This window comes from Pristiophorus japonicus, chromosome 12, assembly GCF_044704955.1.
Source record: "Pristiophorus japonicus isolate sPriJap1 chromosome 12, sPriJap1.hap1, whole genome shotgun sequence".
NCBI classification, from domain to species: Eukaryota; Metazoa; Chordata; class Chondrichthyes; family Pristiophoridae; genus Pristiophorus; species Pristiophorus japonicus.
Window position 1 is genome coordinate 56,694,970 of NC_091988.1, and position 27,447 is coordinate 56,722,416.

A 27,447-nucleotide genomic window follows, 5' to 3' on the forward strand; every position below is an offset into this window, starting at 1 on the left:
AGTAAGGGGCTAAATTAAAAAGCAGGACCTCAAAGGTAATAATCGCTGGGTTGTTTCCTGAAGCACATGCAAATTGGCGTAGAAGCAGTCAGAACCGGATAATTAACACGTGGCTAAAGGGTTTGTGTAGGAAAGAGGGGTTCCTTTTCATGGGACACTGGCTCCAGTACTGGGACAGCAAGGAGCTGTACCGAAGGGTTGGGCTCTACCTAAACCTGGATGGGACCCGTATCCTAGCGGAAAGGATAAATATGGAGGTGGCAAAGACTTTAAACTAGTAAGATGGGGGGAGGGATCTACAAGAAATGAAACCAGCCTAAATATAAACATAACAGGAAAGAGTAAAGTAAGGGAGGATATTGATGGCCAGGGAATGAATGAAATTATATAATAGGAGTGTAAAAAGATGGTTTAAAATAAAATGAAAGAAACTGCTATTAAAAATGAATTAAACTGTCTGTATAACAATGCATACAATGTCCATTGCGAGGAATCAGACATAGTAGGGATTACTGAGACATGGCTACAGAAAAATCAGGACCGGGAATTAAACATTGCAGGGTATAACCTATTTAGAAAAGATAGAGAGGGGAAAAAGGGGAGGTGGAGTAGCTGTACTTATTAGAGATAACATAATGGCAGTAGAAAAAAGTGCTGTAGCTATCAGTAGGACAGAAATAGAATCCATGTGGATAGAGATAAAAGATAATAAAGGATCGATCATGCTAATAGAGGTAGTCTAGAGGTCATTTAATAGTGGAAGGGAGGTAGAGGAAGAAATATGCAAACAAATTAGGGAAATGAGTAAAAAAAAATAGAATAATAATCATGGGGGATTTCAACTACCCCAATATTAATTCGACAGGAGAGGTAGATAAAGGGGATAAGGGAATGGAGTTCCTACAATGTGTTCGGGACTCTTCTAAGCCAATATGTAAAAAGTCCAACAAGGGAAGAATCACTGTTGGATCTGGTAATGGGAAATGAACCAGAGCAGATAAAATAATTAAAAGTAGAGGAACATCTAGGCAGTAGTGACCATAATATAATATGCTTTAAAATAATAACTTAGACAGCAGGGGGAGAGCATGATGAAGGAAAATTAGGAACTGTCAAAAAAACAATTAGGAAGGCAAAGAGGAACTATGAAATTAAATTATCAAGGAACATAAAACAAAATAGTAAAATATTTTACAGGCACATCAATAAAAAACGAAAGATTGAAATGGGAATAGGGCCAAGGGATGCACAAAATAATACCACAGGCAGTGATAGAGAGATGGCAGAAGTATTAAATCATTACTTTGCCGCAGTATTTACTAGGGAGATAGAACAGGTGAACATGACATTGGATCATGAGATTAGTAATAAAATAACTATTTAAAATAAAAAAGGACATATATTAAGTAAACTAATCAAACTCAAAGAGGAAAAAAACCTTGGATTACATCTGTGCATTTGAAAAGAATCTAGGGATGAGATAGCAGAGGCATCACTACACATATTTAATAATTCATTAGAAAAAGGTGTACTGCCAGAGAACTGACAGATAGCTAACATAATACCTATTTTTAAGAAGGGAGATCAAATTTGTCCAGGGAACTATAGACAAGTCAGCTTAACATCAGTGATGGGAAAAATAATGGAATCCCTACTAAAGGAGAAAATAGAAGATCATCTAGAAACCAAAAATATAATAATGAATAGTCGGCATGGATTTCAAAAGTGAAAGTCTTGCTTGACCAACCTCATTGAATTCTTTGAAGAGGTAATAGAGAGAATAGATAAGGGTAATGCAATAAATATAATTTATCTAGATTTTCAAAAGTCCTTTGATAAGGTACCACATAATAGACTAATGAATACAGTCGGAGAATGCGGAGTCAGGGGACAAGTAGCAGAATAGATAGCCAACTGGCTTCAAGACAGAAAGCAGAGAGCAAGGGTTAAAGGTAGCTATTCACAGTGGCAGAAGTGCGGTTGTGGTGTTCCACAAGGATCAGTGCTGGGACTTCTGTTGGTCACAATTTATATTAACGATTTAGACTTTGGAATCAAAAACACAATTTATAAATTTGCAGTTGGCACCAAATTGCGGTGGGGGGTGGTGGGGATTGTTAATACGGAGGGGGACAGCAGCAAATTACAGGTAGACCTTAATAAACTTGCAAAATGGGCATATAATTGGCAAATAAAATTCAACACATTTGGTAAGAATAGGGAGGTCACTTATTGATGGGTGCGAGTCTGAGTGAGGTAGAGGAGCAAAGGGATCTCGGAGTATAAATATACAAATTATGAAAAGTAGCGACACAGGTTAACAAGGCCATAAAAAAGCAAACCGGGCTCCAGGGTTTATTTCCAGAGGGATAGAATTGAAAAGTAGTGAAGTTATGCTAAACTTGTATTAAACCTTGGTTAGACCACAGTTGGAGTACTGTCTACAATTCTGGTCACCATATTATAAAAAGGATATAGAGGCACTGGAGAGGGTGCAGACAAGATTTACAAGAATTATACCAGAAATGCAAGCGTATACCTATCAGGAAAGGATGAACAGGCTGGGTCTCTTTTCACTTGAAAAAAGAAGGCTGAGGGGTGACCTAATTGAGGTCTTTAAAATGATAGGTTTTGATAGAGTAGGTACAGAGAGAGTGTTTCCACTTGTGGGGAAGAGCATAACTTGAGGTCATCAATATAAGATAGTCACCAAGAAATCAAATAGGGAATTCAAAAGAAACTTCTTTACCCAGAGAGTGGTGAGAATGTGGAACTCACTACCACAGAGATTGATTGAAGCGAATAGTATAGATGCATTTGAAAAGAGGCTAGGTAAGCATATGAGGGAGAAGGGAATAGAGGGTTATGCTGATGGATTTAGATGAGAGAAGACACGAGGAGGCTCGAGTGGAGCATAAACAGCGACATGGACTGGTTGGGCTGAACGGCCTGTTTCTGTGCCATATATCCGATGTAATTCACTTCAAAAAAATTTTAGAGAGCAAAATAAAGATTGGGATATACACCTGGAGGTAAGGTAGAAGCTGAAATATCATAAACTTTAAAAATATTTTTTAAATTATTTTAAAAATCTAGTGGCTTTTATCATAATGGAGAAATTTGTAAGTTTTTCAAGGCCAGAACGGTTGTTCGGCAGTCAATATGTCTTTAAAATCTAATAATGAAAGACAGAAAGACCTGCGTTTATATTGCACCTTTCACTCCCTTAGGACGTCCCAAAAGCTTTACAGCCAATGGAGTCGTTTTGAAGTGTAGTCATTGTTGTAATGTAGGAAATGTTCAACAAGGTTGCTGTAAAGTTGAGCAAGAATATGACAGAGATCTTGGTAACACGGTTTTGCTACTTCCATGTTTTCAATAATTTTTTCAGCACTTTTAGTGTCTTTATTCTGTCCGTACTACAGAAGTAATTTCACAAGTCATTTCAACATTTATTGCTGTTGAAATTAAACTGTCAATCTTGTAATACAGGAATTATTTGTAAAAGTAATTGCATTATTCTAAAAGGCCTTTTCATTGTTAGCTATACAGACAAGACTTATTGCAATATACCAAAATATTTCAAATTAGTTTTTATTGCACAATGAATTTTATGCAATCTGTGATTCCTTGTAGGAATGACTGATATGAACAATGTATAAATATGTCCCTATTTGGTCAGGAGCCTGTGTAAGTGGTCGGAATTAGTTTCAGCTAGGCTAATGAAAATGTTTATATTGAATGCCTTCATAGAAAGTTTATTATTGATAGACTTTAGGCAAAATATTTGTATAATTATCATGTACAATTGCCATGTACATATTCTTTGCACTGAAATAAACATTTTGAAATGCATTTTTTTTTTAGAAGGAAAACATAAAAATACTTAAAATCCTCTCATGTTACACTAGTTCAGGCCCAGCTGGAGTATTGTACCCAATTCTGGGAACCACACTTTAGGAAGGACGTAAAGGCTTTGGAGAGGGTACTGAAGAGATTTACTAGAATGGTTCCAGTGATGAGGGATTACAGTTACGTGGATACACGAGAGAAGCTGGGGTTGTTCTCCTTAGAGCAGAGAAGGCTAAGAGGAGATTTGATAGAGCTGTTTAAAATCATGAAACGTATGGATAGAGTAATTAAAGCTAAACTATTTCCAATGGCTGAAGGGTCAATAACCAGAGGGCACAGATTTAAGGTGATTGGCAAAAGAACCAGAGGCGATATGAGGAGAAACTTTTTTACGCAAATGAGTGGTTAGGATTTGGAATGCACTGCCTGATAGGGTGGTGTATACAGATTCAATAGTAACCTTCAAAAGGGAATTGGATAAATACTTGAAGGTGAAAAAATTGCAGGAATATTGGGAAAGAGCGGAGGAGCAGGAATAACTGGGTTACTCTTCAAAAGAGCTGGCACAAACTCAATGAGCCGAATTACCTCATTCGTTGCTGTACTATTCTATGATATTAAATATGTCATTATATAATTATCTACAATTTCCATGTACATATTGTTTGCACTGGAAGAAACATTTGAAATTCTTTTAGAAGTATCATGTTATGAATGAAAAATGCAGAGAGAGCGGTTGAAAGGGTAAGGAAATAATCTGATCTTTTGAAGAAGCATGAAAAAGAAATTCTGGTCTGCATGGACTTTACTTTTAGTCAGGTTCGTTAAGTGAGAAACAGTTTTGGGAGATGTTTGACGGCAGTCATTACATATCCATTTAATGAGCAGCATTTTAATCCACAAACATGTCATTCACTATAACATCAACGTTAAATTTGAAGGACATGATTTTCATGCAGCTGGGATTCCAGAATTAATTTGGCGAACTAGGCTTTGCGCACATCCATCTGTTCCACTGCTGACCCCGGCATATTTTCCAGGGTCAGCTTAATTTAATTCTTTTTAATATAGGCTCCTAGTGGGATTTCCAGGGACATCGGGGAGCCTACCACAGTGAGAAGTGGCAGAAAATCACTGCTGCTGCTGTATTATGGCGCCTGTAACAGCTTAAAGGCGCCAGTTGCCACCCAAGCAGAAAAGTTTGTCTCAGCAAAATCTGCTTGGGGGTGGGGGTCGGTAGTGATTATTCACACCGCCATCAATTGCACACATTTTGAAATGAGCTCCACCAACCCTAGCAAAGCTGAACACCTGTTGTATACAGGTGTTATTAGTGGCAAGTGTTGCTAGGGCCACAAAAATGGAAAGTGTGATGTAGGGCATCATTCTGCCATTATTAGTGGCGAAAAATTCTTCTACCATCAGATCGCCAGCCAATTTCCTGCCTTAGAAGAGGCATCTCATATATAGTGTGCGTTTCCCTTTTGTGGAGCAATGTAAATGATCTGCACTGTGACAAATAAAACATTGCAGTGTTCCATGACCTAAAAGTAATCTTTGGACCATTCCTGTGTAATGGTATTAAACTTCCTATAGGCTATTGTTTAGAATAGATGTCACTAATATAATTGTCAGCCTTTCCTCGGCGATCCAGAGTGACCTTGTTTTATGGTTTCCTCTCCTCTTCTGTTGACGGCACTGGGGTAGATCTTTGTGTGATGGTGTAAAATGGGTGGTAGCGAGTCGGCAGCCCACTTTACACCTCTCCTGATTGAAGTCAATGGAAATAACAATCGAAGGTTTTGCTATCAGCTGCTTTATATGTAACAAAACCGTAATCCAGTTTATAAAGAATGTCGTTATGATTTTGCTTCAGATAGAGCACAGAAGAAACCTTTCCCTGTGGACATTGGCTGTTTATTTAATGCTGTGCATGTGCCAAGGCACCATGAGGCACTCCAGCAGCTGTAGTGTTTTTTCTCCCAATTTCCTCTTTGTTGCAGATCCCATTGAATGCAATAGCTCTCACAATCCCCCACACCCACAACTAAATTACATCACAAATGGTACAATGGGCAACTTTTTTTTTTAGAACAAGAGCATAATTTTGTGTAATTGTATAAAAAAGCAATCATTGTATTGTTGGTTAAAACGCACAGCTGGCATTCATTTCAAATTTCAAAATGTCCTGGCCAATATTTATCCCTCAATTAGCACCATTTAAAAAAAAAACAGATTATCCAGTCATTAATCACATTAATGTTTGTGGGAGCTTGCTGTGCGCAATTTTGGCTGCCGCGTTTTCTAAATTACAATTACTATACTTCAAAAGTACTTAATTGGCTTGGATTAAAGTGCCTTGGAATGTCCTGAGGTCATGAAAGACGCTATATAAATGCAGGTCTTTCTTTTATACTATTGCACAGAGTCAAGATCTACCCCACTAATTCTGCATTAGGATGGAGAATGAAACAGTTAATTCAGAGACCATGGTCCAGAACTTAAAGAAGGGTAACTTTGAAGGTATGAGGCGTGAATTGGCTAGGATAGATTGGCGAATGATACTGAAGGGGTTGACTGTGGATGGGCAATGGCAGACATTTAGAGACCGCATGGATGAACTACAACAATTGTACATTCCTGTCTGTCGTAAAAATAAAAAAGGGAAGGTGGCTCAACCGTGGCTATCAAGGGAAATCAGGGATAGCATTAAAGCCAAGGAAGTGGCATACAAATTGGCCAGAAATAGCAGAGAACCCGGGGACTGGGAGAAATTTAGAACTCAGCAGAGGAGGACAAAGGGTTTGATTAGGGCAGGGAAAATGGAGCACGAGAAGAAGCTTGCAGGGAACATTAAGACGGATTGCAAAAGTTTCTATAGATATGTAAAGAGAAAAAGGTTAGTAAAGACAAACGTAGGTCCCCTGCAGTCAGAATCAGGGGAAGTCATAACTGGGAACAAAGAAATGGCGGACCAATTGAACAAGTACTTTGGTTCGGTATTCACTGAGGAGACAAACAACCTTCTGGATATAAAAGGGGTCGGAGGGTCTAGTAAGGAGGAGGAACTGAGGGAAATCCTTATTAGTCGGGAAATTGTGTTGGGGAAATTGATGGGATTGAAGGCCGATAAATCCCCAGGGCCTGATGGACTGCATCCCAGAGTACTTAAGGAGGTGGCCTTGCAAATAGTGGATGCATTGACAGTCATTTTCCAACATTCCATTGACTCTGGATCAGTTCCTATGGAGTGGAGGGTAGCCAATGTAACCCCACTTTTTAAAAAAGGAGGGAGAGAGAAAACAGGGAATTACAGACCGGTCAGCCTGACATCGGTAGTGGGTAAAATGATGGAATCAATTATTAAGGATGTCATAGCAGTGCATTTGGAAAGAGGTAATATGATAGGTCCAAGTCAGCATGGATTTGTGAAAGGGAAATCATGCTTGACAAATCTTCTGGAATTTTTTGAGGATGTTTCCAGTAGAGTGGACAAGGGAGAACCAGTTGATGTGGTATATTTGGACTTTCAGAAGGCTTTCGACAAGGTCCCACACAAGAGAATAATGTGCAAAGTTAAAGCACATGGGATTGGGGGTAGTGTGCTGACATGGATTGAGAACTGGTTGTCAGACAGGAAGCAAAGAGTAGGAGTAAATGGGGACTTTTCAGAATGGCAGGCAGTGACTAGTGGGGTACCGCAAGGTTCTGTGCTGGGGCCCCAGCTGTTTACACTGTACATTAATGATTTAGACGAGGGGATTAAATGTAGTATCTCCAAATTTGCGGATGACACTAAGTTGGGTGGCAGTGTGAGCTGCAAGGAGGATTCTATGAGGCTGCAGAGCGACTTGGATAGGTTAGGTGAGTGGGCAAATGCATGGCAGATGAAGTATAATGTGGATAAATGTGAGGTTATCCACTTTGGTGGTAAAAACAGAGAGACAGACTATTATCTGAATGGTGACAGATTAGGAAAAGGGCAGGTGCAAAGAGACCTGGGTGTCATGGTACATCAGTCATTGAAGGTTGGCATGCAGGTACAGCAGGCGGTTAAGAAAGCAAATGGCATGTTGGCCTTCATAGTGAGGGGATTTGAGTACAAGGGCAGGGAGGTGTTGCTACAATTGTACAGGGCCTTGGTGAGGCCACACCTGGAGTATTGTGTACAGTTTTGGTCTCCTAACCTGAGGAAGGACATTCTTGCTATTGAGGGAGTGCAGCGAAGGTTCACCAGACTGATTCCCGGGATGGCGGGACTGACCTATCAAGAAAGACTGGATCAACTGGGCTTGTATTCACTGGAGTTCAGAAGAATGAGAGGGGACCTCATAGAAACGTTTAAAATTCTGACGGGGTTAGACAGGTTAGATGCAGGAAGAATGTTCCCAATGTTGGGGAAGTCCAGAACCAGGGGACACAGTCTAAGGATAAGGGGGAAGCCATTTAGGACCGAGATGAGGAGGAATTTCTTCACCCAGAGAGTGGTGAACCTGTGGAATTCTCTACCACAGAAAGTTGTTGAGGCCAATTCACTAAATATATTCAAAAAGGAGTTAGATGAAGTCCTTACTACTAGGGGAATCAAGGGGTATGGTGAGAAAGCAGGAATGGGGTACTGAAGTTGCATGTTCAACCATGAACTCATTGAATGGCGGTGCAGGCTAGAAGGGCCGAATGGCCTACTCCTGCACCTATTTTCTATGTTTCTATGTTTCTATTATTGGCTGTGGTTTCATTGATGCAGGCACACTTTCTTGAAATTCACTGACGTAATTCTTCATGTGTGAGCTAGATATCGATCAATGGATTATTTTACCCACCGAGGGAATCACAGCCAAGCAGGTTCCTGCCCTCATCTGATACCAACACACATGCACAATATTTTGAGCCAGGGTCACTGAATAGTTATCGAAATTGAGAACTCTAGGCTAGGTCAATTGTAGCCACATCCCCCACCCCACTGCTGTCCCAGCTGAGGCCAGCTAACTCAGCACAGACCAGGCATCCAGGCATCAAACCTCAGCCCTTCTACGCTGCATATTGTTAGCTGCCGACCCCCTCTTTCCACTGGTTCATAACAATACGTTTCGAGTAAGTACAAGACACTTTGTAATGGAGAATACGGAACAGATTTTATTGATGCACAGTACAGGTGATCAGAGAGTGAGGGCAGTGTTAAATGATGTGCTCCAGGGTCTAATTAGGAGCTCCACAGTCGCATGATGGGGATGCTTTAATCTTCCACGTGTGGAGAAGGTGGCAGCATCTCATGACTGGTTCTGAGGCGGTTGATGGATGTCCAGTGTTTGCGAGGAAGGTTTGATCCTTCAGGTTATACTGTTGGGTCCGCTATAAGGAATCCATTCCATATGTCGTCGTTTTTCCAAGCAATTCACCATCGGTCATCAAGGCTGAGGGAAGATTGCTGAAGGGCTTTGGCGACGGTCCAAAATAGCTTTCTAGATTTGAGATGGGTTGGTGGTAGGTTGTTCAAGTTGGCTTGGATCAGCATGTCTTTGCTGGTGTAGTGGTTATATTCGCTGGAGACTGCATATTCATAGCATAGGTGTGGTGGTGTGATGTTTGCAAGCACGGACAGCCAAGGTGTTGGTGTTGATAAAAGCCTTTGAAAACCATCATCATAGACGGTTCCTCAAGCGAGGATGACTTGTTTCCACATTAGTTCACAGATATTTCAATGAAGCTCTCAATATTCCAGTCCTGAACTCCAGTTGAAGGGGTGGAAGATGCCTGTGCGTGGATTTTTTTAATGTGTGGTGACCGTTGCACATCAGCCACCACACGGGCTTGACTGAACTAGGCCTTTATCCAGTGGCAAGGATTAACCAGGACGTCTGGAGACCTGCTCTGCTGCACGGACCTAGTGCTCACACATATCGCAATGTGGGCTGGGTCGTGTTGCCCCTGGGCCCTCGGCTCTTCTGGGCCCCGAACCCTCATTTGCTGCACCTTTGCCATAATCTCTTGCCGCTCCTCCGCCACGATCTCTCGCCGCTCTTCCGCCACGATCACTTCGCGCTCCTCCGCCACAAAAACATTCGCCGGTTACCCCACTGAACACCGAGAGCCGGGATGCCACCCGCGCAAAGCGGCAGTTCCGCAACACAGAACACTGAGAGCCAGGAAGCTCGGGAAACCGGGACTAATGCTGAACCATGGATGTTTCCGGAACAGAGAGCCCCACACTATTCATATAAGCAGTTGTAGTTGTAACGTGTAACGAGACTGGATTAATTAATGATCTCATAGTAAAGGACCCTCTTGGGAAGAGTGATCATAGCATGGTAGAATTTCAAATTCAGTTTGAGGGTGACAAAGCTTCATCTCAAACTAGTGTCCTGAACTTAAATAAAGGCAATTACAAAGGTATGAAGGCAGAATTGGCTAAAGTGGACTGGGAAAATAGATTAAAGGGTAAAACGGTAGATGGGCAGTGGCAAACATTTAAGAAGATATTTCCTAACTCTCAGCAAAGATATATTCCAGTGAGAAAGAAAGAATCAAAGGGAAAGGATGAATCATCTAAGAAAGTAAAGGATGGTATCAAATTGAAAAAAAAGGCATACTAATGTTCTGAAAAAAATTGGAAGGCCAGAGGATTGGGAAATGTTTTGAAACCAGTAAAGGATGACTAAAAAAAATAATAAAGCAAGAGAAGATAGTTGATAAGTGTAAACTAGCAAGAAATATAAAAACAGACAATAAGAGCTTCTACAGGTATATAAAAAGTAAGAGAGTAGGTAAAGTAAACATTGGTTCCTTGGAGAATGAGACTGGAGAATTAATAATGGACAATAGGGAAATGGCAGAGCCTTTGAACAAATATTTTGTATCGGTCTTCATGGTAGGAGACTCAAAAAGCATCCCAATAATTGATAATCGGGGCTAGTGGGAGGGGGGAACTTAAAACAATCTCTATCCCTAGAGAAAAAGTACTAGGCAAACTAGGCAAACTTAATGGGACTAAAGGTGGACAAGTCCCCTGGACCAGATGGCACTCTAGGGTCTTAAAAGAGGTGGCTGCAGAGATAGTGGATGCATTGGTTGTAATCTCCCAAAATTCCCTGGATACTGGGGAGGTCCCAGCGGATTGGAAAACCGCAAATGTAACGTCCCTGTTTAAGAAAGGAGGGAAACAGAAAGCAGGAAACTATAGACCAGTTAGTCTACCATCTGTCATTGGGAAAATGCTGGAGTCCATTCTTAAGGAAGTAGTAGCAGGACATTTAGAAAATCATAACACAGTCAAGCAGAGTCAGCATGGCTTTATGAAAGGGAAATCACGTTTGACAAATTTGCTAGAGTTCTTTGAGGATGTAACGAACAGGGTGGCTAAAGGGGAGCCAGTAGATGTGGTGTATTTGGATTTCCAGAAGGCATTCAATAAGGTGTCACATAAAAAGTTACTGCACAAGATAAGAGCTCATGGGGTTGGGAGTAATATATTGGTATGGATAGAGAACAGAAACCAGAGAGTTGAGATAAATGGGTCATTTTCAGGTTGGCAAACTGTAACTAGTGAGGTGCCACAGGGATCAGTGCTGGTGCCTTAACTATTTACAATATATTAATGACTTGGATGAAGGGACCAAGTGTAATGTAGCCAAATTTGCTGATGATACAAAGATAGGTGGGAAAGCAAGTTATGAGGAGGATGCAAAGATCATCATCATAGGCAGTCCCTTGGAATCAAGGCAGACTTGCTTCCACTCTAAAGATGAGTCCTTAGGTGGCTGAACAGTTCAATATGAGAACCACAGTCCCTGTCTTAGGTGGAACAGATAGTCATTGAGGGAAAGGGTGGGTGGGACAGGTTTGTTGCACGCTCTTTCCGCTGCCTGCACTTGATTTCTGCGTGCTCTCGGCGATGAGACTCGAGGTCCTCAGCACCCTCCTGGATGCACTTCCTCCACTTAGGGCGGTCTTTGGTCAGAGATTCCCAGGTGTCAGTGGGGATGTTGCACTTTATCAGGGAGGCTTTGAGGGTGTCCTTGTAACGTTTCCTCTGCCCACCTTTGGCTCGTTTGCCGTAAAGAAGTTCCGAGTAGAGTGCTTGCTTTGGGAGTCTCATGTCTGGCATGTGAACAGTGTGGCTTGCCCAGCGGAGCTGATAATGTGTGGTCAGTGGTTCAATGCTGGGGATGTTGGCCTGGTTGAGGACGCTAACGTTGGTGCGTCTGTCCTCCCAGGAGATTTGTAGGATCTTGCGGAGATATCGTTGGTGGTATTTCTCTAGCAACTTGAGGTGTCTACTGTACATGGTCCATGTCTCTGAGCCATACAGGAGGGAGGCTATTAGTACAGCCCTGTAGACCATGAGCTTGGTGGCAGATTTGAGGGCTGGGTCTTCAAACACTCTTTTCCTCAGGCGTCCGAAGGCTGCACTGGCGCACTGGAGGCGGTGTTGAATCTCGTCTTCAATGTCTGCTCTTGTTGATAGGAGACTCCCGGGGTATGGGCGATGGTCCACATTGTCCAGCGCCATGCCGTGGATCTTGATGACTGGGGGGCAGTTCTGTGTGGCGAGGGCAGGCTGGTGGAGGACCTTTGTCTTACGGATGTTTACGGTTAGGCCCATGCTTTCGTACGCCTCAGTAAATATGTTGACTAGGGATGCAAAGGGATATAGATAGGCTAAGTGAGTGGGCAAAAATTTGGCAGATGGAGTATAATGTGAGACAATGTGTGATTATCCACTTTGGTAGGAAAAATAAAAAAGCAAATTATTATTTAAACAGGGAGAGATTACAAAATACTGCGGTACAGAGGGATCTGGGGGTCCTTGTAAATGAAACATAAAAAGTTAGCATGCAGGTACAGCAAGTAATTAGGAAGACTAATGGAATGTTAGCCTTTGTTGCAAGGGAGATGGAGTATAAAAGTAGGAAAGTCCTGCTATAACTATACAGGTGTTGGGAGACCACACCTGGAGTACTGCGTGCAGTTTTGGTCTTATTTAAGGAGGGATATACTTGCATTGGAGACAGTTCAGAGAAGATTCACGAGGTTGATTCCTGAGATGAAGGGGTTGTCTTATGAAGAAAGGTTGAGCAGGTTGGGCCTATACTCATTGAAGTTTAGAAGAATGAGAGGTGATCTTATTGAAACATATAAGATTCTGAAGGGGCTTGACAGCATAGGTGCAGAGAGGATGTTTCCTCTCGTGTGGGAATCCAGAACTAAGGGGCATAGTTTCAGAATAAGGGATCGCCCATTTAAAATGGAAATGAGGAAGAATTTCTTCTCTCAGAGCGTCGTGAATCTTTGGAATTCTCTACCCCAGAGAGCTGTGGAGGCTGGGTCACTGAATATATTTAAGGTATAGATAGACAGATTTTTGAATGATAAGGGAGTCAAGGGTTATGGGGAGCTGGCAACGAAGTGGAGTTGAGGCCAAGATCAGATCAGTCATGATCTTATTGAATGGAGGAGTAGGCTCGAGAGGCCGTATGGTCTACTCCTGCTCCTAATTCTCATGTTATCCTAAAACTACTTCCCTTAAATAAGACTTCCTGATCTAACAGATATTTTGAAGAAAAAGCTTTATCAATTCTTATCTTTCTATACTACAGCTAATGGATACCATGTACCCATGTTGATTACTCTAGCTATGTTTATTACATTTTATTCACTCATGCCTGATGCCATTGCTGTCATGTTTTTCCTTACACAAGCACTTTTGATATCAGAAGACAAGCATTGCTTTTCTTCCACTGCACTTCAAAGTCATCCTGCTTATATTGGAAAGCCTGTTGCTCCAAGATACAAAGAAGTTAGACTGTTAACCCTTAACTCCCCAAGATGTCCTACATGCATCTCTCCAGAATGTCCAACACATGTCCAAGTATTATACAGTGGATCTAGAGTGTTTGATTACTTGGTGTAGATTTTCTTACGTTTCCAAATGAGCTTTTTTGATTTGTATTTTACAGAATGATCAAATTGGGAGAGCTCCACCAGCTACTGAGAAAAGATCCACAGTCATGTTATCAGGTCTTGCACTACTCGCGTGCACTATATTTTATCTCTCTACCCACCCGGCCATAATACGGGGGGGAGAATTTAAACCAGCATCGGCCTCACCAATAATCCATGATAAGCCATTTATTGTGATTTGGAACACTCCTTCTGCAGGCTGTAAAACTAAATTTAATGTTGATTTGGATCTGAGTGTTTTTGATATTGTTGAAAATGAAAATGAGAGCTTTGTGGGGAAGAATATCACCATATTCTACCAGAACAAATTGGGTCGTTACCCATACTATAATGACGAGGGGACCCCAGTGAATGGTGGTCTCGTCCAGATTGCCAATCTAGCCCAACACCTCAAACAAGCTACAGACGACATTAACAATTTACTGGACCAAGACTTTCGTGGTCTTGCAGTGGTAGACTGGGAAGAGTGGCGACCACTTTGGGACCGTAACTGGGGCCGTATGCATATCTACAAGAAGGAATCTGAAGAACTCGTAAGAAGCAAACACCCACATTTACCTGAACCTGACATTCTCCAGATTGCCAAAGAGGAATATGAAAATGCTGCAGAGAACTTTATGAGGGAAACACTAAAGCTAGGACAGACACTGAGACCAAAGGGCTTCTGGGGCTTTTATAAATTTCCAGACTGCTATAACTACTTTAAAGAGGGCACACTAACCAATTACACAGGTCATTGCCAGCAGGAAGATATCCCTAGAAATAACCAGTTAGCATGGCTCTGGAAGGCATCGCGAACCCTGTATCCCAGCATCTACATCAGCGAGAAGCTAAAATCCTCAAATAACGCTCAAAAGTTTGTTCACTACAAGATTAAGGAAGCCCTCCGTGTTGCTGCCCTTGATCCAGTCAGCGATTCCCTGCCTGTTCTGGCTTACTCCAGATATGCATTCATAAAAACACTTGACTTCCTTACCGAGGTAAGCAAGACATTGTCCCAAAATAAGTGAAATGGCAATCAATAAAATGACCTGTAGTGCTGGTATCCTGGATTGGGAGACTCAGAGTACAGTCCCAATCTCAGATATTTTAGTATTTGGGCTTCCCTCGTGCTGTAGGTAGGTTAAGCACAAGAGCAAACAGAGATGTACGGGCCAAAATTCAGGCTTTGCGTAAGGCCTGTTACCGCCGTTTTGTGGCGGCCATGCAGCAGAATTCAGTGGCCGCCGCGTTGCAGTCCATTGGCCGCCCTGACCCAAATTTAGGTCGGGGATTTTTCGGCCTGTCCCCATTTCTGCCCCGCTGCTGCTGACCACCGCAAGCACGTCATCAAAATGCGCACCACCACTATCCCATACCTACATTTTAGCCCGCCCCAAATTTAGTTTAAAAAATCCACGAGCAGCTGGACGGTGCCCCCGACAGCGTTTTCTGTCAGTGCACTTCTCCTGACTGTGCGGCCCAGCAGCGCAGCGGCCCTTCAAGGGGAAGGCTCACTGCCGCGGCCGCCATGTTGATATTTTTGCCGGCCGACTTCCCAATCGGCTGGCCAATTATTGCCCCCGCTTTCAGCCAGGCCACCATCAGGCAGCCTGGCACCCCCTCTTGGGTGCCAGGCTGCTGGCCCTGCCGAAACCATCCCTGGTGGCCCAGTGGGCCAATTTAAAAATGCCGAATGCTCTCCCCTTTATGTGAAGTGAAGAACATGGTGATGCAAATGCGTCGGTGCGTTATCTCCGCTCTGCCGCTGCCAGTCCCGTCCCAACTTCCACCCCTCACCAGGACTTTCCGCCCCCATTATGACCGACTCCTGGTCCAACGGGGAAGAAAGTTTAAAGTTGGGAAAATCGCTCCGAAGGCCGTCTCACCGCACCTGGCGGTATAAAAAGGTAAATATAATCGTGGGTGCGCCAGCTTTCTGGCGTGCCTGAATTTCAGCCCCGTATTATCTAACTGACAAAAAAACAGAAACAAAGTTCCACCTTGAATACTCTTACACTATATGCGGACTGGTCGACCATGAAAATGGAATTGTCCAGCTACCCTTTAAATAGAGCTCGAAACTCTGAAATTCCCTCCATAAACCTCTCCCCCCCACCCCTCCTTTAAGACACTTGTTAAAATCTACCTCTTTGACCAAGCTTTTGGTCACCTATCCTAATATCTCCTTATGTAATCTGTATCAAATATTGTTTGATGACGCTCCTGTGAAGCGCCTTGAGATGTTTTACTACGTTAAAGTTGCTATAAAATTGCACGTTGTTTCAGTATATTTGTCCAGGGTGGCCATGGAGGGAAGGATTTGGGCTGAAATATGCTACTGTTGAAAAATGTTAAAATATAAAAGCAACTTAAAGATTATATCCAAAACTTAAAAGATAAGGAAAAAAATCAATCTAGTGTGGCGTAATCAGCCCAGTAGAGTAATGTATTCGACAACTAATACATTGTGAGGTAGATTTTCCACCGGAGCAACGGTAGGGAAATTGTTTCCGAGCTGCTCCTCCGCTCTATACTACTCTCTGCCACTTTCGGGATTTGCCCCTGGAAGTGTGGGGAAGTGTACAGTTCATCTGCCCATACATTTGCAGGCATATTGAAATCTTCCTGCTCTTTCACCAATACTAGCAGCTGGTATCAAAGCACTATTAACAGATGCCAGGATGGATGTCACTGCCCACTTTCTGATAGATAATGGTGTGTGGCAGCGGGCAAAACTAAAAATGGGGAAGGGGAAAAGATCTTGAACATAAGAAATAGGAGCAGGCCATATGGCCCCTTGAGCCTTCTCCATCATTCAATAAGATCATGGCTGATCTGATCTTGGTTTCAAGTCCACTTTCCTGCCTGTTCCCCATAACCCTTGACTCTCCTATAGTTCAAGAATCTGTCTACCTCAGCCTTGAATATATTTAATGACTCTGCCTCCACGGATCTCTGGGGTAGAGAATTCCAAAGATTCACGACCCTCTGAGAGAATAAATTCGTCCTTATCTCAGTCTTAAATGGGTGACCGCTTATTCTGAAACTATGCCCCACAGTTCTGTATTCCCCCACGAGGAAAAACATCCTCTCATCATCTACCATGTCGAGCCCCCTCAGTATATTATACGTTTAAATAAGATCACCTTTCATTCTTCTAAATTCCAATGAGTACAGGCCCAACCTGCTCAACCTTTCCTCATAAGACAACCCCTTTATCCCAAGTATCAACCTAGTGAACCTTCTCTGAACTGCCTCTAACGAAGGAATCACAAAGGGAGATGTTTAGTAAGGCACACCAACCTTGTGGAGCATGAGGACGTGGGTTCACACTTGAGAATCACTCACTGAGATTTTTAGTCTAATGTGAGCTGAAAATGGGAAGCGCTGAGCAAAAGCAGTGGGGAGAAAGGAAAGACATCTCCCCTTGAGCCACTTTTGGGCACCACCCATCTGGTTCAAGATCATCATTGGTAGACACCTCCTCCAGGAAGCGTCTCGATCATTTTAGTTTCTGTTATTGTGTGTGCTGCTATATCCTGTAAAGAAACATGAAAAATACTTTGATCTTCTAATGAGTTGAACCCTGGCTCAGTCCCAGGTTACCCACTGTATCCGATGTGTAATTAGCATCTTTACCTTTCTTCTTCTAGACTGACTTGGTACACACCATTGGGGAGAGTGCAGCCATGGGGGCTTCCGGAGTGGTTCTATGGGGAGATATGGAGTTTGCACGCACCATGGTGAGTATTTAATTCCCATACACATAGACATATTCAGTTGAGGATATATTCTATGTTGACCCAACCATGTAACTTATTAGTTCGCAGTTGTATTCGTTCATCCCCACCATTTGGCGTCTCCCTCAGATAATCCATTGGGAGCTCCTCCTTGTGTAAGAGCCTAGATCTACTACTTCATGACCAACCCCATTAGTGCCCCTAGATCCCTTGTTAACTTCACTGCATTTTTCAGAATATTGAAAATGTTAAAACACTGCTTAAACTTTCTAACGTGTATGTTGTACTTGTGTTTTACATTTTTCTATTAGGAGCGCTGTGAAGTGCTGAAGGATTACATTGACCAGGAGCTCGGAAGATACGTTCTAAACACTACTACAGCTGCCATGTTGTGCAGCAAGGTTACATGCAGTGGACATGGACGATGTGTGCGGCAAGACCCTGAATCCAGAACTTATCTACATCTTGATCCCAGAAACTTTGAAGTTCTCTCTGTTCTTACTTCTGCTGGTTCTACATTAACGGCCCGTGGAGAATTGCATTCTGAAGATGTTCAAAGCATGAAAGAGCAGTTCACATGCCAGTGCTACAAGGGATGGACAGGGTCCCATTGTCAGGATACATCAATCGGTTAGAGTGGGAATTCTTCCTTCTCATTTTTTCCTTTATGTTTCTCCTGAAGATGATGATTCACACTTGAAACCCTCAGGTACCTTATCTAAATAGACATACTTCTTAAGTGAGCCTAGACTGAGAGTGTCAGTAGGCTATTCAATTGTTGCAAAGCCCATTAAATGTCCAGACCTGTGCACTTTTTAACAGGTGCTTGGAGGGGAGGAGGCCTTGAAGCTGGGGCGGGGTAAGGCTGGGCCGGCAGAGGCATGCGGTAGTTCTGTGGAGCCAGGAGAGAACACATCTGCTCCTTCCGGCTCCATGGGAAAAAAAATCTAACTTTTAAGTTTTCTAGCCATGAAACGCCCGTGATTCTCTTAAGATAGCAATCGGGGTCCCAACCAATGTTCCTTCTAATTTTTTTTTCCCCCTTCAACTGTCTGCGCAGACCATTCAAATTTTCGCGCATGCGTGTTTTTTTTTCCATTTAAAAACCGGTGAGCGGCCTGTGTGGGGCCTCCAGACCACTGCGCGGCCACACAGCTTAGCGGGAATGCCATTCAGATCCCAATTCGCAAGGTAAAGAGGTTTAAGCCGGGTGCTTCAGCCGCCCAACATTAGGCCCCCAAAAATGACAACGGGTCGATCGTTGGGGTTAACGGAGCAGTATGGGTACACTGCCAACCCCCTTTTTAAGCCCTTGCCACCCCGTTAATGCCGATTTTCCCCAAGTAAAAATCGGCCCTCTTAGATTATTTTTCTCCCCCCCCCCATCTCCAGTTGCAACCCAATTACCACCACCCTGTGCAAATCAACTAACACAGCTTTGGGAATTGAAACCCTATTGTGGCAATACTGCCATGCCTCAGCCAGATATTTACAGTATACCCCCAAAGGTGTTAGAGTGCATATTATTTATAACGGATCTCTATTTTATTTGGATCACTAATAAATACTTAATTTCTTGTCGTCTTCTTTACTGTCTCTGATCCCAAGAATGACCTCACTACTGCAGGTCCAGGCTTTGCTCATTTTTAGGGAGTTGAACATGAAGATCGGGATTGTCTGTGTCCCTTCCTGTGGTTGAATAGCCTCTCCAGGCTATTCAGACTGTGGGCGCCTACGCACGAACAATGTCCTCTGGGGCAAGGTGGCACCCAGCAACTGTGGAACTGTACCTCAGCAAGGAGTCAGCATCTTCAGGAAAGGTGGGGGGGGGTGGGGGGTGAGAATTTGGCAGGAAAATGTAAAGATTATCTAGGTTAGCCTGATAGAAAGTATCCATATTAGCACAACCATCTAATGTGTACATTTTGGTCTCCATGATGGTATTTACATTAAAATTCACTAATTAAGGGGTTTGTTGCTGAGTTTTCAGACAGCCTCAGTCTCAACAGCAATCTTCTTCAAAATTGTACCTGGAAAAAACCTGCCGTCGTGCCTGCCGCAGGAACATTTGTGCTGCTGCACACACTATATAGTCCTGAAATTTGGCACAGGGACACAGGTCTTGCCAATAATTGAGAGGCTAAACTAATTGCAATAGGCTCCCAGTGCCTGGAAAACAGGCACTGAGACTTAAGCCTAGTAAAAATATAGAAATGGTTTGTGAAGAAACCAAGGAAATATTCAATAAATGGCAGTCCCCACATTATAATAACCAAACCTAGGGAGCAAAACGCAACTAAATATCTCTGCTTCCATCAAAACAAACACAACTTTACAGAGCGCCTTCAGAATGGAAAGTTGGATTTAGGATCCGACTACAACAAGTCAAACTCCTGGCTTACTAATTTGTACATTTTAAATGAGCATGGGGGAGCAGAGCTCACTCAAACAATGTGAATTTCTGCATGAGACCTCATTAACGTAACTGCTCTCTTGCAAGCGGCTGGTGCTGCAGGCAGGCACAGCCACCCGTTACCCTGCTGTTTTCCTGCTGTGAGTTGCCATGCACAGCCACTCAGGCGCGCACCCAATTTGCACCTGAAATCCAGACCTGCGCTCACCAGTGACAAGGTCCCATGCTGCCGGAAGAGCCTCACAATTTGGGGGCTTATCTGTTGTCGCCAGAAGATCAGCATGGCTGATTTTGTTTTGTTATTGCAGGTAACACAGTTATGACGAGAGTTGAGTGTTTTGTCAACGTCTCAGACTCAGCTGTTGCTAAGATGGCTGTAGGCTATTGAGATCAAATCTAACGTTTTGGGGGGGCTATTCTTCTACTTTCCCCTTGGCTCGCCTCACCTGCCACATTGTGTCTCCTCCAGCCATTAGAATGGGCTGGATATCTGCTCCAAAGCCTCCACCTCTGCCATTGTATAGCCGGCAACTCCGAGCTGCACAAGAAGAGACTGGCCCTCCAATACTTTCCTGCATCCTCCCACCCTCTCAGCCAATAGTGGCATACGGAACATGGAGAGCAAAGATCAAAAGATAATAAAATATATCTATTATATATATGTATGTGTGTGTACATATACACTATATATACATTCTGAAGTTGGTAATAAGTTCCATAATATGCCAAAAAAAGTAATATATTGTGACCTAATTTCTTTCCCTAGCTACTGCATCACCTTTATCATATAACAATGTTACATAAGAGTTTTTTCTTTTCTATAATCCTCTTATTATCCTCACTTGCCAGGACACAGAGGGGTTGGGGAAGGAGGTCTTTGGTCATCATGAGATAATATAAGTGATCAAAATTAACGAGACATTATTTTAGGGTTTAGTACAGTCCTCTGCAAGCAGCACTGTTAACATATCTTGTAACAAGAAGAGTCAGAACTTGTGTCCGTGGCTTTTCACTTTTAAGAGCTGGTTTCTAGTCTCGCCTTAAATAGATAAGATGAAAGCCACTTCTTTCTTGGAAAGGATTCTAAGCCAATAAATTGGTTGTAGCCCAAAATTACGCATAATTCAGTATTAATTGACAGACAAAAGGATTGGTGCAATAGTGTGTGATCTTGCAAGATTAGACATAAACCACACTCTGGTAACAGTACAGAGGAAGCCTGTGGGATAATCAACTCATCTTCCAAACCATTGCAGATGGGTATTGCACAAAGCCTCATACATTCCCGTGAGGCAACATTAACTAGTTCTCAAAGATGCCAAGTGGAAACACATAATATAAATGATAGTGCAGCTCATTCTCTTGCTTGAGGTCAAGGGAGTTTTTTAAAGCCTATTAACTATTTATCCAGGGTACATTTGGTTTTACAGGGTAAGCTCTTTTTTTTGCTCAAACTTTGATACTTTATAGCATTATGCTTCAATATTCTGTTGTTCAGATGCTTGCACTATACTGCAATTGTACTTGTGTAAAGGCCAGTGTGTTTGATGCACTAATGCAGTGCAGCCTGGAGTGACAGAATAAAATTGCGTGCCTGTGATTCCTCCACACACTGAGCTACTGGTCTCACCAGTGCTATTATCGCTTGGCACGCAGAGGAGTCCAGATTATTCTCTGCATGGAGGGAAAGTTATCTGAGAGTAACTTGTCCAATTTGTCTCGTAGCCGGACAAGGTGCACAGCAGGAAAGGGAAAGGGGCAAAAAATACTTTATTAAACTCCAAAAAGCTTTAATGATTGTGCTGTTTATACATTCCAGCATACAGAGAATGTTTATGATCAGCAGCAAATAAAAGGAAACATGGTGGATGGCACTGTTTATAATGTAATTTGAAGCCAGTAACCGTGCCTTCCTGTGACTTTTGAATTTGTAATGTATGGTGTTTGAGTACTTGCCAATAAACGTTCTAAATGGAGAAGTGAAATGGTGGATGTATGGTATGTACTTCATGTTGGGAAAGGTGATGTGTATAAAGCCAGGCTTGATAGGCAGAGCCTTGTAAGGTTTCAGAAATATAGGCGTGGCTATGGGGTTAATATATTTATTGCAAAGAACATAACTGCAAAGAGAGTACTTTTTAAACTTCCTATAATGGTGTTTGTGGGTTTTTGAGGTGTGAAATGTGGTGTCCACCAAATGTAAGCCATACTGTGATAAGATCATTGCTCAGTTTATCTTCAAGATTTTGCAGTTCTCTTGAGAGAGTTTAAAATGCCTTCTCCAACCTGCAAACAAGCTATCCAGAGAATTCCTGGAATGATTCGAATTATTTATTTTCTGTAAAATTATTAGTGGCAACCACTCCTCCTCTGAGCCTGAAGAGAAAAGCGATTTTATATGTAACTATCACCATAAGTGTCTGGGAGCTGTCAAGGAGATACTTTTTCAAGCACCAGCAGTAAAATATTTGACATCAATAGTGATATATTCTACATTATTGTGGGGTGGGTGTTTTGGGAGGGACGGGCTTATGCTTGGGGTGGGTCTCCATCAGAACAGTCAATGCTGACAGATCAAGCTGCTTTCTTGGTTTCAACCTGCTTTTTTCTTCTCGTAGGCTCCTGTACTGTTGGAACCTGCTCCAGTTTTTCGTGCTTCTATTTCCACTCGGCTTACCCTCGCAGCAATTCGGACATTTCTTTGTCTTGCAAATGTATTTTATTTCTTTGAGTTCTCTCCTATTATTTCATGTTAATAACACATCAGCTACTTTACCATTGCCAGTTTCCAATTAAGTACTTTCAAGGCCATTCTATTTCTTCCAGGGCATATTTTTTTTCTTCCACACTTTCCTTTTGTGTTGTCTCTTTTTAAAATGTTGTTCATTTACAGTATATCAAATTCAGACAAAGGGTTGACAAGAGAAGCATCAATATCATCTGCATGTAATTTATTTCAATAAGGTACTTGTTGATCTAATTTTTTTTATTATACTTTAAATCTTGTATCTCTCGCTAAAAGGTTGGGATTCAAGTCCCACTTGAGACTTAAGCACAAAATCTCAGCTGATGTTCCAATGCAGTGCTGAGGGAGTGCTGCACTGTCAGAGGTGCCATCTTTTGGATAAGACCTTAAACCGAAGCCCCGTCTGAGCTCTCAGGTGGATGTCAAAGATCTCATATCACTATTTCAAAGAAGAACAGGGGAGTTATCCCCTTTGACCTGGCCAATATTTATCTGTCAATCAACATAACAAAAACAGATTATCTGGTCATTATCACTTTGCTGTTTATGGGAGCTTGCTGTGCGCAAATTGGCTGCCGCGTTTCCCACATTACAACAGTGATTATACTTCAAAAAGTACTTCATTGGTCGCAAAGTGCTTTGGGATGTACTCAGGTCATGAAAGGCACTATATAAATGCAAGTCTCCCTTTTTTCAAATGGGAATTGGATAAATACTTGAAGGAGATACAATTGCAGGGATATGGGGATTTTTTATATCCACCTAAGAGGGCAGACGGGACCTCAGTTTAATGTCTCATCCGAAAGACGGCACCTCCGACAGTGCAACTTTCCCTCGGTACTGCACTGGGGAGTGTCAGCCTAGGTATTTGTGCTCAATCTCTGGAGTGGGACTTGAACCCACAACCTTCTGACCCAGAGCCGTGGCTGACACAAAGTGGTGCATTTCAAGACTTGGCCATCAGGAGAGCTCAACTCCCTTTGCTTTAGTGGGTTCGCAATCTGTCTAACTTTGTCATCCTAAATCTTACTCAATGTTGGCATCACTGCATATGGGACACTGTCAAGCATGGCAGTGAGTTAGGACCGGCTGAAATTGGGGTTCAATAAAGTAACTACTTAAAAAAAAATGTAAAGAAATATTTTAGGGTTCAAAAAAATCCTGTGGACGAATGGAAATCATTACAGTTTAATTTAAACATTGCTGAAAATAAGACATTTAAGCCTGGAAATGACTTAATGTATTAGCAGGCACATGCTTAATCTATTTAGTATTTTAATCGAAGTGAGTATTTGTACTAACGCTTTCCTGCTCCTTCTGCGCCTGCGACCTCTGGACTCCACTCCCCCACCTAAAACCGGAAATGGGGCAACGCAATTATCCGGCCACGTTGTTTCTCCGAGCCTGTGGGTGGCAGCGGCGGGGGGAGAGAGAGAACCTGGGGGGGAAGGGGGGGGGAGGAAGAGAGAGAGCCTGCGGGGGGGGGGGGAAGAGAGGGGGTGGGGTTGGGGGAGAGAAAGGGCCTGGTGGGTGGGAGAGAGAAAATCTGGGAGGCAAGAGGGAGAGAGAAAGTCTGGAGGGCAAGAGAGGGGGAGAGAGAGAGAGAGCCTGGGGTGGGGCGAGAGAGCTTTGGGGGGGGGGGAACAGAGAGACTGGGAGAGAAAGAGAGACACGGGGTGATGGGAAAAGACACAGTGAGAGAGAGACACAGACACATGGGTGTGGGGGAGAGAGAGAGCCATGGGGGGAGAGAGAGAGAGGCACGGTTGGGGGAGAGGCACGGGGAGGGGGGAGAACGACACGGGAAGGGGGAGCGTGACATGGGAGGGGGAAGAGAGATGGGGGGGAAGAGAGACGGGGGGAAGAGAAAGGCACGGGAAGGGGGGGCGCGACATTGAGTGGGGGAAGAGAGACGGGGTGGAGAGAGATGGGGGAGAAGAGAGAGATGGTGGGGAGGGGGAAGAGAGAGACGGTGGGGGAAGGGGATGAGAGAGACGGTTGGGGGGGGGGGGAAGAGAGCGACAGTGGAGGGGGAAGAGAGAGACACGGTGGAGGGGGAGAGAGTCATGGGTGGGGGAGATCGGAGGGGAGAATGGGAACTCAGGGAAGGCGGATCATGTTCTTCCAACCCCCTTAACACCCAGAGCCAATTTCTCAGAAAGTTTGGTGCGTGTGTTAGAAGTGACATCGTTGGAGTGCATAGAAACATAGAAAATAGGTGCAGGAGTAAGCCATTTGACCCTTCGAGCCTGCACCACCATTCAATAAGATCATGGCTGATCATTCACCTCAGTGCCCCTTTCCTGCTTTCTCTCTATACCCCTTGATCCCTTTAACTGTAAGGGCCATATCTAACTCCCTCTTGAATATATCTAACGAACTGGCCTCAACAACTTTCTGCAGTAGAGAATTCCACAGGTTAACAACTCTCTGAGTGAAGGAGTTTCTCCTCATCTCGGTCCTAAATGGCTTACCCCTTATCCTTAGACTGTGATCCCTGGTTCTGGACTTCCCCAGTATCGGGAACATTCTTCCTGCCTCTAACCTGTACAATCCCGTCAGAATTTTATATGTTTCTATGAGATCCCCTCTCATTCGTCTAAACTCCAGTGAATACAGGCCCAGTTGATCCAGTCTCTCCTCATATGTCAGTCCTGCCATCCCAGGAATCAGTCTGGTGAATTATCGCTGCATCCCTCAATAGCAAGAACGTCCTTCCTCAGATTAGGAGACCAAAACTGAACACAATATTCCAGGTGAGGCCTCACCAAGGCCCTGTACAACTGCAATAAGACCTCCCTGCTCCTATACTCAAATCCCCTAGCTATGAAGGCCAACATGCCATTTGCCTTCTTCACCGGCTGCTGTACCTGCATGCCAACTTTCAATGACTGATGTACCATTGTTAATACGGATTCTTTTTCCATCAATCTGTTTCAGCGAATACACTGACACGCGAACACCTCTTTGCCTTTTCTGTAAAAGACCTTTATTGAAGATTCTCCGGCCGGGACTTGTCAAGACAAAGGGACATTCTCAATCAGAGCCTGTTTACCTTCCCATGGACAAGCCCTTTTCAGCGTGAAAAACACAGTCGATATACATTTTCAAAACAGAACACATTTGATTAGCACTTGGTCTATCCAATCCCTTTCTGCCTCCCCCCCCCTCCCCCCGAGTACATCCAATGGTAGGCAAGAAAGTCTCCCAATTAGGGCTGGTGTCAGGTCAGGTTAGTTATAGCTTTGCTACACTGTCTTCCCTTATCAGTAAAGAACCCAATTAGTTTCCCTTCCTCCTTATCAGTAGAAGCTATTACTTTTCCCTTCCTATCTAGGATTGCTTTCTTTCTTTGTGCTGCCTTGCGGCTTTCTCATGACCCGTGTCTAACCTCAACTTCAACTCTTGGTAACCCCTTTTTTTCTGTTGATTCTGCAGTTGTCTGCATCTTAACATTTCTTTAGCTATTTTCCCATGATTCCCTAGCTCCATCCTTTTGCCACCTTCTCTATCCATCTACCAGATTCGCAACCCTTCTTTACACATTCTCATTCCCCCCTTTTATCATTCCATGATAACCCTGGTGCTTATTCTAGGAGTATCGCGTTTAGCCGTGCGCATTCTCTTTCCTGATCCTCCTTGTTGTCTGTGAGTCCGCCACGAGCCTCTTCGCAAGGTCTTATCAATGTCTGTTTAGGTTCTCACATCGTATCCTGTCAGAATATTATTAAATTGATAACTTCTGGAGCCTTGGTACAAGGCCGAAGAGAGGCCTTTTACCTCCTTATGGGCCAGTGCAGGAACCAGCACTTTAACCCTTGTCCCACTGGTACCCCTAATGACAAATTTTTCTCATACATTTCCCCCCTTTTGGCCCTTGGCTATATGCCAAGCTGGCCATATTTCCCAATAACTATCTCCCTGTAGGCAAGTTCCAGATAGGTTCGTTCACCTGGGTGGCCATCTCCCAAGCTTCGGGACCTCCTGAAACTTTCCCACAGAGTTATATAAGGTAAGTCCTTCCTGTAGGACCGCTTAAATTTTCATCCCTTATGGCCTTAATCATAGTGCATGCCCTGACTTATCGTTGGGCCTGTTTAATTCGTGTACATGTTAATCCCATCATGACCATCAGAACCAGACCCTGTATTACTACAAGTACATGTGATATTATTCTTATCCATGGGAGAATTTGAATATTAAGTCCAATGTCCCACAGCTTTGAGTACCAGGGCTGATCAACCAGCATTGCGTTAGTGTCTCTCTGTAAGTTGTCTATTTCTTCCATCAGCCAGACATACTGTCGTCTTTGATTCTGGATTCCTTGCACCAAACGTAATTGTTCCTCATTTAGTTCCAGTATCTGTTTGCCTTGCGGTTCCCATACCGCCTCTTCGTACCCCTCTCGGAGGGTATCCGTGATTGTTCCGTCAATGATTTCCGTTGTCTCGGGATGTATATGATATCCGTCTATGTCTATTTCTCCCTTGGGTCTGAAGCAAAAGCTAGGAGTAATGAGAACACAGGGGGTGACTCCTCCCCTGGTCTTAATGGTTAAGTTGGCTGCCCCCGTGCTCACGCATCACTCTCCGTTCCCTTGCGGGGCAGCGATGGTCTCAAGATCGTGTTCGAGAGGAGTGATACTCAGCATGCATCCGTTTGTTTGGTGAAATCTGCAATCATCATTCGTCAATCATGGCGTACCTCGACATAAAACCACTTGGTTAATTTTATAGCAGTCAGTTATATCAATG

The 27,447-nt window shown here is 43.3% G+C and overlaps 1 protein-coding gene across 6 annotated transcripts in view; it reads left to right on the forward strand.

Annotated features, from left to right (window-relative positions):
* Window positions 1-21,926, forward strand: part of LOC139277274 (hyaluronidase-like) — a 62,465-nt gene extending 40,539 nt beyond the window's left edge. For all 6 annotated transcript variants that reach the window (XM_070895520.1, XM_070895517.1, XM_070895522.1 and 3 more), the window contains 3 exons: window positions 13,809-14,792; window positions 17,448-17,537; window positions 17,846-21,926. In XM_070895520.1, coding sequence (XP_070751621.1) covers window positions 13,809-14,792; window positions 17,448-17,537; window positions 17,846-18,169 — 1,398 coding nt within the window. In that variant the 3' untranslated portion in view covers window positions 18,170-21,926. The remainder of the gene's footprint in view (window positions 1-13,808; window positions 14,793-17,447; window positions 17,538-17,845) is intronic.
* Window positions 21,927-27,447: the final 5,521 nt, after the last annotated feature.